At 40.8% G+C, this 13,228-nt stretch overlaps 1 protein-coding gene across 8 annotated transcripts in view; it reads right to left on the bottom strand.

Annotated features, from left to right (window-relative positions):
- Positions 1-13,228, bottom strand: part of nrxn2b (neurexin 2b) — a 1,247,190-nt gene that overhangs the window by 68,206 nt on the left and 1,165,756 nt on the right. For 7 of the 8 annotated variants that reach the window (XM_038268483.1, XM_038268476.1, XM_038268480.1 and 4 more), the window contains one exon: positions 2,450-2,539. The exons of the other annotated variant lie outside the window; for it this stretch is intronic. In XM_038268483.1, coding sequence (XP_038124411.1) covers positions 2,450-2,539 — 90 coding nt within the window. The remainder of the gene's footprint in view (positions 1-2,449; positions 2,540-13,228) is intronic. 8 annotated transcript variants of the gene reach the window in all.

Genomic DNA, 13,228 nt, shown 5'->3' with positions numbered 1-13,228 from the left:
TTGAAAATCCTGACAAGAATGCTTTTTTGTCAGGTTTTCTTTGTGTGCAATATATTTAAAGAGCATCAAGTTAAGTTGCAAGGTTAATTCCTAGCACTCAATAAAAATAAAGAGGAAACAGGTTAAACAGACAGCGATAGAAGGATTGGTTACTGCATAAAACATAAAAATGGCTTCAGATGGAAACTTTTGAGTGTTTTTCAAATAAGTTCCCCACAGAATTCTGTTTCATTCAACATTAAGAATACAAACCCAGATAAATATATTGGCATTGATGTAAATAACACTGCAGATTGTTAAAAAAGGAGACCCACAGGGCTGACTGTTTGTCACACTGAAAATTCTGTAACATGTGAAGAAAAGTCACACATAATAAAGCCTGAACCAACAACTGCTGCTTCAGTGATGCTGGTTCTCGACCACAAAGACACGTTTCACCAAGTGGCATATAGAATGAACACATCGATTTCCTGAGGGGTGAAAACAGTAAACGTTAAAGGGACCTTTCTCGTTTTTCTTCTGAAAACTATTTTACTGGATTTATCGAGAGTGAATTAGGTCAATTTCATTTTCAACCATTTGCTTCTTTTTAACCCTCTGAGTTTTGCTTTAACAAACAAAAGAGAGGACAATTGGAGGACGTCTTCTTCACTTCAAGATGCGTTTCTTTTAGCGGGAGTTAGAAAACGGTTAGCATTTGTTTAGTTTTTCGTTGATAGCAACGACCTGTCCAAGTTCTTCCAAAATTACCAACACCAAGATTCGGTTAAAAATAATTTATAACAAGGTTAGAACTGAGGACTCCGGGATTTTATAACCAGCTCGGATCGGCTGGAAGGGGTTGCCAAATTTCTTTCAACTCGTCGCTCGGAAAGATGGAAAACCCTGAGAGGAGTCCTCAGTGGTTAGTGTGGGCAGTTTGATTTGCTGTCGGTGGTTAGATTCTGCTTTGAGCGTTTGAAGTTTAAATTCTATTCGCTTTCTTTTTAGATAAGAAAAAAAACAACTTTAACCCTTTGAGATCAAAAATGTCCACTAATTCTATTTAACATTATCTGGACTTGAACGAAAAACAGCAAATTAGAAATACAAATGACTTTTTATCTCTAACTCATGACCTTTATTTTATCGCCTTAATAAATCAATTTATACTAACAATTAAAACATAAAATCTTGCTTTATATTCACTTTAATAAACTCCTAACTTATGATCCAATGGGAGTGTTTACAACTATTTACTCCCATTAAGCTCGTCTATCGACAGAATTCAAAGTGGAGAAGAAAGTGAATAATAGATTCAATTTTAAGCTCTTTCTCCTCAGAGTTTCATGGCGCACAGCTCATTTCATAAAGTGGGTAAGTCATTTTTTATTGATTCATCTTTTCATTCAACTTTAATCTCCCAATCCTTTTTAATTCGAATTTCTGTTCTAACTATTTCTCAGCAATGGGGCGTTTGCCGTTGCACCGCAGGAGAGAAAAAAGAAATTAGTTTATGGGGAGCTGGATATGAATACGATTGTTTTGTTTCTATCAAATAAATATGCAAGCAGTTCATTTATCTTGTTTGTCTGTTGCAAAAAAAAAAAAAACTTCCCTGAAATGGATTGTATCTACTGTGTTTTTCAAAGAAAGACCTTTATGCTGTGATCATCTCAAAGCATCTCTAATGCCAAAAATAAGCAATGCATATGTATTTAGACACCCATGAAGGGTTTTTCTCTTTTAACCGGCCTCTCCTACTTTTGAAGAATCAACCACCTACAGCAGCACAAACGCACGGAGCGAAACGAAGACAGAAAAGGTCAGGACATTCGATACTCAAAGGGTTAAAGAGTCATCGGTTTAATGGGACCACATTGAGAACTCAGGGCGTTGTCAGGTAGGGCGAAAGGCCCCCGCATGGGGCACTGAATTCATCCAAAAACAGTCCCCTTTAACTTTTAGTGACTTTCATTTGTAGGGAAAAAGGGAAAGTGTAGGGTGGGGGGGTTGCACTGTTCTGTAAAAATCCAGTGCAAATCAAACTTTTTTTCTTGTTTTCATTCAGCCAACATTCAGCAGACAAAAGACACAGGAAGGAAGCGGTTTACATGTGGGCAGGTTATTGAGGGTTATGTTGGGTTATTAGGAGGTTAAAGCTCTGAAGAGATGCAGCCCCAATTTAGGGTGCCTTGGATAAGGCTCCCCTGAACATTGCCTTTTTTTAAATTTAAATTCTCTTTGATGGCCAGCTTAATTTGGTAGAAATGCAATTAAGCTTTCCTAGCAGTAGAACAAAAACGTTAGCTGGTCGCAGTCAGGCTCGCTGGTTAAAGGAAACCTTTAGTTCAGTTCAGGAGCCAATCAGATTCCCCCCTGCTGCATGGCACTGCACCTCCTCTGGAGCTGTGGTTAGCGGTAGGTTAGGCGGTTAGATCATTAGTGGAGTTAAAGGGATTTTTATTACCTTTTTCGAGTAGCCACTCATCAACTACCCGACCAAGTCGGTATGGGATTCTTTGTCTAGCAAGAGCCAGGCGCTCATTATCAGAGGTCCCTTTAAGAAATTTGGAGAAGACAAATTAAGAAAAAAAAAAATAGGTTACAGGCAAATCTGGAAGTTAAAAAAGTTAGAAGGGCAACATTGCAAAGGTTTAGCAGGTTATGAACTTTAAATCAGCTTTAGTTAGGAGAGGAAGAACTTGTTTGTTTTGGTTAGACAGGTTAACAACATTCTAGTTACCTTGAGTTTAAATTAAGTTTTTCCTTTTTTTTTTAAGTCCGCTGTCATGTTAAACAGATTTAAATTAATTTAGATGTCAAATGGTTACATGTTTTTAGAACTTGGAGCCCTCAGCGAAGTGAAAGCACATTAGGAAATCCTAAGCAGTGGGAAAGGAAGTTAAACTGCAACTATGTGCAAAGAAATCAAACAGCTAAAACAAGTGCAATAGGACAGAGCGCAGCAGAACAGGAAATCTCAGCAATGTCAGCAATAAAAACAATGTTTTCAAAAGGAGTATCACACAGTGCAAAAACACATTTCATGGTTGTTCTCAAGGAAAGCGTATTAAAGTTCCCATTGCGAAGAAAGAGACGCTGATTAGCAGGAAAAAAAAAAAAAACATCCTGAATTTGACAGTGCAGCAGCGTTCAGCCCCTGGAGCATCAGTTTGTTTTAAATCACTCTTCCCTTTTTCACCTGAAGCAAAAGGCATTAAGTGAATCTGTCAGCGCTCTGTTTCTCTCTGCTTGCACCCCCCCCTCCTCCTCTTGCATTAATGGAGCACTTCTCATTGGCACTTGGCAATTAGCAGCACTTCATCAGCGTGTCAAAGAAGTTTCATCGCCACTGTGCCAACTTATTATCCCTCACTTCACTTCAATCAACCTCTGGGTCATGCTGCGTGCATCTCCTGCACTGTCAACAGAGACGGCGCGGAAATTAGGAGAGATGAGGGGCTGATGGTGACCAGGCTGGGGGTTTGATGATGTCTCATGCAGTGGATTAATTAGGAGTTATCCTCTATGTCAGAATGCATTTCTTAGAAGATTATAGGCTAAAACCCAGAGAGCTATGTTTAGACGGTGCCTAAGAAAATGAAAAAAAAGCACAACCTGGATAAGCAAAAGATTTTTAGGAAATCTGAGGGGGGATCTGCATCTCAGCAGTAGCTCTGAAGAACTCATCCTGCATCCTATCTGGATTGTAGTTTGATTTAAAGGAATAGTACACCCAAAACATGATTAGCCTTCATTTTCTACTCACCCCCATGCTGAACAACACTCTGGAGTACTTTTTTGATATCTCAAATGCATCTGGAGATCTGGGAGGCTTCTTGCTGTCTGCTGACATTCAAATAATGGAGGTCTATGGCGCCCGAGGCAGAAAGGTCCATAAAAGTCCACAAAAAACGTGTCAATATTCCTCCATACTGCTCGTCCAATGTATTCCAAGTGTCCTGAGTGGGTAGCATCCAGAATTTACTCGAAACAAAGTCATTTAGAATGTTTTTAGAGCATAAACAGTAGTGTATAGGATTTCCTGAAAGCGCGCACCTGCGCGTTCATGACGCTACGGAAGCCGGCAGACCAAACCAGATGAAAGTGCGCATTCAGCGTCTGCTCTGCCAATAATGCAAGCGTAGAAGAAGAAATGTGCTGTTTACCTGTGGAAAGAAAGAAACAACGAAAGAAAAATGTCTGAGGACTTCAGTGTTGAGGAAGAGCATGAGTTCTTTGCCGAGCTGAATGCGCTGGTTTGGTCTGCCGGCTTCCGTAGCGTCGTGAACGCGCTTTCAGGAAAGCCTATACACTACTGTTTATGCTCTAAAAACATTCTAAATAACTTCGTTTCGAGTAAATTCTGGATGCTACCCACTCAGGACACTTGGAATACATTGGACGAGCAGTATGGAGGAATATTGACACGTTTTTTGTGGACTTTTATGGACCTTTCTGCCTCGGGCGCTGGGCACCTCCATTATTTGAATGTCAGCAGACAGCAAGAAGCCTCCCAGATCTCCAGATGCATATTCCTTTAATGGAGAGGTCCGGTCATATTCAAAATTCAAACTTCTGAAAGTCCTTTAAATATGAAATTATTACATACTGTTCAATACATGATAAGTGTTTTTAATTAAGAGTAATTTTCATTTATTCATCCAGGTTTGTCAAAGAACACTACTGCCAGCTCCCGGTTTGTGACGTCACTGTGCGGTATCGGCTGTTGATCAAGTCCCAGTGCTGTATCTGGTGTTTGTCACAACGCGCTATTATCCAATAACCTGACTCCGCCAGATCTGGAAACCTTCCGTTGAAGTAATTTTGGGAAGGGGCGAAAATACTGGTTAGCTGATTGGCCTATGTTGGTGATAGACGGGCCAAATAAACCAATCAGATCAACGAAGCATATGACGTACTAACAGAGCGACGACGAAAACACAACCACAAGCCAGGCTACTCTTGCCAAAACCAGTCGGGAGAAGAGCAAAAACATTTTTTCCTCTGAGAAAAGCCTCCAGAGCAGTGTTTTGCTCTTCTTTCAGTGAAGAAATACTCTGTAATTCCGATCGAACTTTCTCGATAGCCACGCTAATGCTAGTTTCATCGGCTGAAGGCGCCATGTTCTTTAGACTGAACTGTCGCGCTTCTCGTTGCGTCACACCTCAACCCGCCTCAAAGCCAACGCTGATTCGACGTTCGTTTGGTGAACGGCTCCAAATTTTCTTCAACGGAGAGTCTCCAGACTGATTAGCGAGTGAAATCTTGAAAGCTCGCGATTCTTCTTACACATGTTGGCTACATATTACGTGTTTTTTTTTTTTTTCTGGCCAGAAGTTCAATGGCAAATCCTCCCTTTTCAAGTTGGCAATCTAACGACGAACCCGTCCGTGGAGGATCAGAAATCGGAAAAGGTGAAATAACTATTTTTTTTCACTTTTAGCCGATGTATTCCAACATCCAGCTGCCATGCACGTGGGCATTGTCAGTTTCACTATAGCTCTGGTGAATTTCAATGGTGAAGTCCTCTGAAAATCTTCAATAATTGTTGCTGAGTGCAGTTGTGTCTAGTAGTTCCCATTGATTTTGCTTGTAAAGCGGTGATGTCACCAATTTTTTTGTTTTTATTTTTTTACTGATTAACTCTTATTTCATTAAATCTCCATGAATGTATGAGCTGACTGGACTTCTCCTTTAACGCCACTGCCCTGTGCTGCAGCAGAGATCTAAAATAGACCACCTCTCTATTCTGCAGTACCAACATGAACCCCCCCCCCCCCCCCCACAGGAGTCTCCCTACCCACGCTGACCTGCACATGTGCTTGAACACGCATGTGGGCATGTTGTGTGTGCATTCTGTTGTCTGTTTGTTGGAGACAAATTGAGAAGATAATGAGAACTTGATGGAAAAAGGAAAGCAGCGGATGGGAAGAGGCTAAAATGAGGGCAACACATAACAGATAAATTGTATGTTTCTTTGTATCACAAAGTGGGATGGAAAATGATGGATCGGGACATGGATTGAAAAAATGCAGTGAAACTAAGAAAAACCTATTAGCTTAATTCTCCATCCTAAAATCCCCAATAGACGACCTTCCCTTTAAAAACCAGCTTCGCGTTTTGTTCTGTTGTGGCTTTACCTGCAAAAACAGAACATTTTCTCTTTGAAAAAACAATTTGTTTTAAATTACAACCAAAACCACCCGAGCAGCAATTACTGGTATGTTTTGACATTGCGCTCAAGATTAGCGCGGGTCTGCTGTGCTTTCTGGAAAAAAAGCGGCAATTACAGCGTCTAGCACCGAGGCTGCTTCAGTAATGACACGGCTACTCTGCTGCAATCACTAAATTAGAGAGAGATAGAGAGGAAGGGATGCTGCTGACAGTGGAGACTGCTGGAGATAGAAACGGGGTGGGGTGTGTCGAGGTTTGAGGAGAGAAAGCAAAAAATAAGATGTTTGCTTTGTGAGTACGTGATCTCCTCATAATGCTGATTTTCTGTCATCGTCATCATATCCCAACTCAACTGCTCCTTCCTCTGAGATATTTCCAGGAGGAATCTAATCCTGCTGTGCACATAATCTGTTCTATCCCCCACTAGTGGCAGGGCTGAGACACTACACTCAGAAAATGACCATTTCTACATCTCTCCCAATGTATTCTGAACAGATTTCATACTTTTTTTCCGTCGATTCAGACGTTCTTTCCTTAATCCATTTCCCATGTCTCACTCACTTATTCTCCCCTTCTTGTTGGCTTCTTTCCTGTTTTCCGGCTTGTCCCTCGCTTGTTCTCAAACAATCCTTCATCCACGCTTCATTCTGTCCTTTCTTTCACCCTCCTGCCAAAATCCATTTCCGTCTTTCTCTGGCAAGCAACTTGCACGCCCCATTCTCCCCAAACGTCTTCCACTTTTCCTTCATCTCCATCATTTCCTGTCGTCTTCCCTCCTCTTGCCTCTGTAGCCGCCGTTTTGAACAAATTCTCATTTCCGTCTTCCTGTTTTGGTCCAGTTTCGTTTTTGCACCACCCTCATATTTCACACATTTCACCTTTGTTCTTTCTTTCACCACGTTTGCAACCTAAATCACTTGATAATAAGATGTAGTACAGTGTGGCATGTGGATTGCTTGCTCTCTATTACTGACCAATCATGGATTAAACAACATATTGATAATTGAGAATATAAAGTGCACTGAAGGTTTATGCATATGTGCTCTTTCTTGGGCAAACAGCATGTGGTAACTTCCTGATCGAGAAGCAAATTAATTTCATTAATCTATGCAAAATACTAGAAGAATTATAGAAGGAGGAAAGCTTTAGGGATAAATACCCTTGTGGTCAAGTGTTGCAATCGTCTTCCTCATGTCATCTACATTCCTCTGTGTCTTGTCTGCGTATTTTGCATCTGTTTGGATCCACAGAGAAATCTGTCATTCTGAGGAAATTCGGGGGAAAAAACTTCCCCACCAGCTGAAGCCTGCTCTGCATCAGAAAGGAGGAGGGGATTGGGTAGCGAGGGGGCGCTGGTAGATTAAACAGCTGTGCCCCACTCTTCTCCCCAACACACCGGAATCCTAATGCTTGCCCCAATCCCAGGACTCTTCCCTCTGCTGGATATGAGGCGAGACAATTAGACTTTAGTATGATAGTCTGATTACAAGGGAGGGAAACAAAAGCTTGCAGATCATAACTTGGCTATATGATGTTAGGATATTTGTTTTCTATTTTAGGTCTCAGCACTAATTGACTTATGTCTGTCAGTAAGAGGTTTCTTCCACTGGTTCATGTTTTTAATCGCCTCGCGCTTCAAAATGTCTGCATATTTTGGGAGGGCTCCTTTGTATGAAACAAACAGTGGTAGTAACAATAATGAGGAAGTGCTTTTTAAAAGAAATTACCAATAAAATTGGCTACAGACAGAATCTTGCTCAGGGTTCTCACAAGCGTATTTGACAAATTTTTATGAGCATATCGGCCCTTTGACTGGAATCTGGGCTCCCCTCACCCTGGGCGCTGTCCAGCGCATTCCAGCGCGAGCACTGGTTACACTGAAAGTTGTCAAAATTATCCTAAAATGAGGTTAATGCTGATTTTAAAATATTTACATGCTTATTTTTACATATAGGTGAGAAAACCACTGTGAAAATGGGAACCCAGCACCCATCTGACTGTAAACCTGAGCGCTTGCAGGCAGGTGAACATGACCTTCCTACCAGCAGAGAATCAGCTATGAGAGCAGGAGTGATTGTCAGAGTGGGGATTTTTTTTTTCTGTCCAATATAACTCAGCGTTAGGTGGGCTTGATTAGTAATGAGACAAAAAAGAAAGATGATATAGGTGAAGCATACTCAAAAAAAATCCAGGTGTTATCAGAAAACCTGACTTGAATTGCCCTGACTGGATTTGTGTTAATGATATGTTAAAATTTAGTACATTAAGTTGAAAATAAATTGTACAAAATGGTTTGAAATTAAGTTTCATTTCCTCTCAAAAGTATTTTCTTGCATTAAGTTCTTGTGTTTTTTTTTATTTTATTTTAGTTCTATAATTTAGTTTCTGTTTGAAAATTCAGTGTTTTTTTTTTCTTCAGTGTAGCAGACAGTGTCCATTTATGCTCACACAGATTCACAAATCAACATTTTACATCAGGTTAAACTTCATGGTACTTTATTGCATCTCAAGAGGAGCATTTGGAACTAAATGTGTCCTAATTCTAATTAAAATTGATCAATACAGATATTTATTTTTTAGTATAAAGATGCATTTCTGACATATTAAAAAAAATTAGGAATAACTCATCTAAACAGTAATTTCTTTTATTTTCTCCAAGTCTGCTCTTTCTGGTACCTAATTCAAATGATAAGGAGAGAGATAATTTAACATTTATTATTCAATTCTATTCAGTTTATTTATATAGCGCCAATTCACAACATGTTTTCTCGAGGCACTTTGAAAGTTTCTTTCAACGAAAACCAGCTGATTGCATCAAGTCATTGACTTGATGCAAATCAGTTATTTCCAATTTGTGTTGTTCTAGTTATTTTTGAATTTATTTGAGTTCTTCAGTTTTTCTTGTTTGCCCTCTGCTGCATTCTTGTGTCAGTCTTCTTTCCTCTAGCTCCCTTCTAGATTCCCCTGTCCACGCCTGCTCCCGATCTGTACTGTTTGCTTGTTCTTTGTCATTTCTTAGCCTTTGTTGTGAGTATTCCTGTTTTGTTTTGTTTTTTGTAGATTTATGTTTTTGGAATTTTTTTTTCCACTGCCTTTTTTTCCCCATTATTGAATCTGCAAGAAACCACCATCAGCTTCAGTTTCTGCATTTGGGTCTTCTTCAACCCTACACCCAACCTGACAATATAGTGATGCCAGCAAAATCCCCTCCAACTTCCAGCCACTGGAGTGACGCCCTCCTTCTCCTGGGCATGCATATTTTTTTACTCTGACTCCTCCCTTTCACTGAATTAAATTTGCAGGGTTAAAAAATAACCCTGCAAATTTAAAAAATAATATAAATAAAAAAGTCTAATCAACCAAAACTTTCACGATCCCCATGAAGTACCTCCTTCGACCCCCTAGGGGTCGCAGACCCCCTGTTGAAGACCTCCATTTTAGTACAAAGATTGATGTCTAAAAAGGAATTGTAGGGGAACAGCCAAGGACCAGCCAAGAGCCCATCAATAAAAATGGGGAAATTTAGAACGGCTACTACTGTAGTTTTTCCCTAAAGCTGCTAACTTATGTTAGCTGCTAACTTATGTTAGCCGCTGCCAGTGTTGAAGTTACCCTTAGCATCTATTAAATGTAACTCCAAAGCATTAAGTTACACAATCATAAGTCATTATGGATGTTTTGGTCTTAAAGTGTTTGTCTTTACTTTAATTATGTTTAAGGTTAATATATATTACTATTTGCATTTAATCAGCTAAGTTTAGTGAACGGTAAGGTGAAACCCGGTTGATGCAACTTGGTTAAGAGAATTCAGCATCTGGTTTAGAGTGTATATTTTTAGAGTGATGTTGCTGCTGATCTCTAACTCATAACAAGGACATACAGTATAATGTTGGCTAGCATATAGCTGCCTTTAAATGAAGCTCAACAGAAGGTATGGCCCATAAATCCCCTTGAGTCACGCGCCCAGTCAGCTTGCCTGAAGCTCCAACCCCCCCGTGGCTTTGACTATCCATCCAGAAACCTGTCTGTGTTTCTTTTGGCGCCTTGTGTTTGCTGCCAGAAGGTTTGTCCAGATAACGGCTATGATGGGACCTGTTGAGGGAAGGTGTCACATCTGCTGTGCCAAAGGAGGGGCTGGGGACACGCTGTCTGACTGGCACCTCCGGGTGGGGGGGACAGATGCGGCGGCACACAGGGATAGTCACTATCTGTTTCAATGCACGTCTGGGACGGCCTGCCTTCCAAGTGTGATAATAACTAAATTTATGGCTCTCACTCCTTTGTCTCTCTTCATATGGTGGCATTTGACTGTGTGAGGAGCTAGCTGGGTATCATGTGGCTCAGATGTCCTTGTACAGGACACCCACATTGGAAATCTATTCACGAGAATGGAGATTACACCGGAGACGACTGGCCCGGGGCCATGCCTGCTCTCCCTCTGTTCGACTGAAACCTCCCCCTGTAACAACGCTCCGAGTCTGCTTTTTGTGTCATTAAATATTTATTCAGACTTTACACAAAGAATTCGTCACATTAACATAATATTATCAGGTTTTCTTTTTGCCCACCCAAATATCTGTTTACTGCAGCTACACCCTCCTGCTCTCATCCCTGCCTATATTTTAATCACATGGTTGTCATCGTTTTAACTGTTCGTCATCTCCCATCTGCGCGGCGGTTATCGGCCCAACAGCTCGTTTTCATTGCTTTCCCTCGCCACCTTTTATCTCAGCCAAGAATTGATTTAATGCAAGACCTGCTGCCAGAGTCAGCCAGAGGACCCCCCCCCACCTCCCATCCACCGCTCTTAGAATAAAAAAAGAAGAAAAACTTGTAGAAATCAAAGTTGTCACTTCTCTAATTACCCAGAGCAATCTTTTTCCTCTGCTGATCTGCACTACTTAACTTTCTCTACCCTCTTTTCTCTCTCACCCTCTCTCTCATCTTCATTACTTTCTTGACTATCACTGTGCTCTCTCAAACCCAGCCATCATCCCATAGCCACAGGCCAATAATTTCAGATACCTTCCAACTGTGCAGGATCCAATCAGATGGAGTCACTGAGCACCAGAGGCCCTATAAGAACCAACAGAATGTCAGCGTTGACGAGCGACTAAGCTGGCTGCTGTTAGTTCCCATCTTGCTGGCACTTTTTGGCTGCTTTTATTTTAGTGCAAAACATAATGAAAAAAAAATCTAAATTATGAAATTAAAGCAAGCGTCAGCCATTCCTCTGTTCACATTTCTATATCTCAGGCAGGGGCGGATTTAGGAAATTTGGGGCCCTAGGCAAAGACAGGCAGGGGCCCCTCTGAATTGAGAAGTCAACACATAAAACAGACCCATTCTACAGATAGAGAAATGTTAATAGAATAGACATCCATTATCTGTTCTAGGTTTTGTCCCTCTCTTCTTGTCCCTTTTCTTCTTGTTTTGTACTCAGCTGACTTTTCATGCTGTCTCTAAAGGAATGAAAGATTTTTTCCAAGCACTAAGCTCACTTAGCTGATTGCTCCTTCCTGTGTTTCCAAAAAGGCCAAAGTAAATAACCCAGTCCTTCTTTTCACTGTAGACAAGCCATGATCTGCTTATCTGTTCTCCATTTTTCATTTGGATGAAATAATAGCTGCATGAATCATGACAGCAGACAAGATAGAGGAGAGCAGGAGGCGGGGTTACCAATCTACTCGCTCTGGAGCAGAGATGGGAAGTAACGAAGTACAAATACTTCGTCACTGTACTCAAGTAGATTTTTCTGATATTTTTACTTTACTTTACTACTTATTTTTATGGCGACTTTTTACTTCTACTCCTTACATTTTTACACAAATATCTGTACTTTCTACTCCTTACATTTTAAAAAATTGTCTCGTTACTTTAGTTTTGAATCATTTCAATGGAGTTACCGTTATTATTTTTCACGTCATCAATACCAAATTCAATCTAATTGGATGGGAATCTACGTTGCATTTGACGCGTCTGTGGTGAGGCACACATTACTGGTCATTTTAGCATTTTAACTGGTCAATGTGTGCGTCAAGAGAAATAAAGAGAATCTGGTCTTTATAGCACAATTTTAAAACAATGAAATATGTTAAACTAAGATACACTTCATATTATAAGCCTTCTGATGGCATTTTAGAGAAAGGATTTTTATCTAAAACATAATTAATGTGCACAAATAAGGAATAGTTATATTAATAATATATGTAAACTGAGTTTTAAACAGGAATTTGGGGCCCCAGGCAACTGCCTAGTATTGCCTGATGGTAAATCCCCCCCTGATCCCAGGAGAAGGAATGTTTGCATTCACCCTACACTAGCTGTCAAACTAAATGTTGGTAGTTAAGTATTAAAAAAAGAAGCGCTTTGAAACCATTAGATTTATCACAGGAGCCGATCTATTTCCACTACAACCAGTTACATGTTCCTTGCTGCTGGTGCTCACTGTCTGCTGCAGGCTTCTGCTGCAGACAGTTGTGTAATTCCCTCATCGCTTTTGTCCAAAAAAAAAAAAAAGTGCCATTAACTGGCAAACAAAAGGCTGCTTGTCTCCAGAATCCTAAAAGTGGAATGGGGGGGGGCTGACAGGAGCTTCACCCCTCTCGATGATCCATCATGTTCTGCCCAGTGGACCATTAAAGCTACGCAAGACTGCCTCCTCTGCTTCTTGTTGGGAAGGCTCAAGCTACCAAAGTGAAATCTAGTCCAGGCTCAGCTAAAGTCCATCCGCCTCCAGGCATTTGTGTGATTGCGGCGTCGTCTTGCACAGATTGGAACCTTTGCTTTCAGCTACTACGACTACTTTTAGAGTGCTCCCATGTTGCTTTTGCCAACAGGCAGAGGGAGTCTGATCTTCCTTGGCTTCTTCAGTCTCCTTCTCCTCAAAGTGTCTTTATCTCCTCTGTGTATTCTGTAATGACTTTTCAGCGTCCGACGCCACAGAGCCTCACAAAGACAAAGATGGATGCCGAACAGACAGTAGCATATGAGTAATGATAAAGAGCGGGAGGATGGAGCGAGGAGCGGAGCAGAGATCCATGTTGACCCCCTTTTCTTACACCATTTA

Source organism: Cyprinodon tularosa, unplaced genomic scaffold (assembly GCF_016077235.1).
Source record: "Cyprinodon tularosa strain WSP-4 unplaced genomic scaffold, ASM1607723v1 ctg70, whole genome shotgun sequence".
NCBI classification, from domain to species: Eukaryota; Metazoa; Chordata; class Actinopteri; order Cyprinodontiformes; family Cyprinodontidae; genus Cyprinodon; species Cyprinodon tularosa.
Note: the sequence above shows the minus strand (reverse complement) of the source record. Positions and strands in the feature narration are given on the sequence as shown.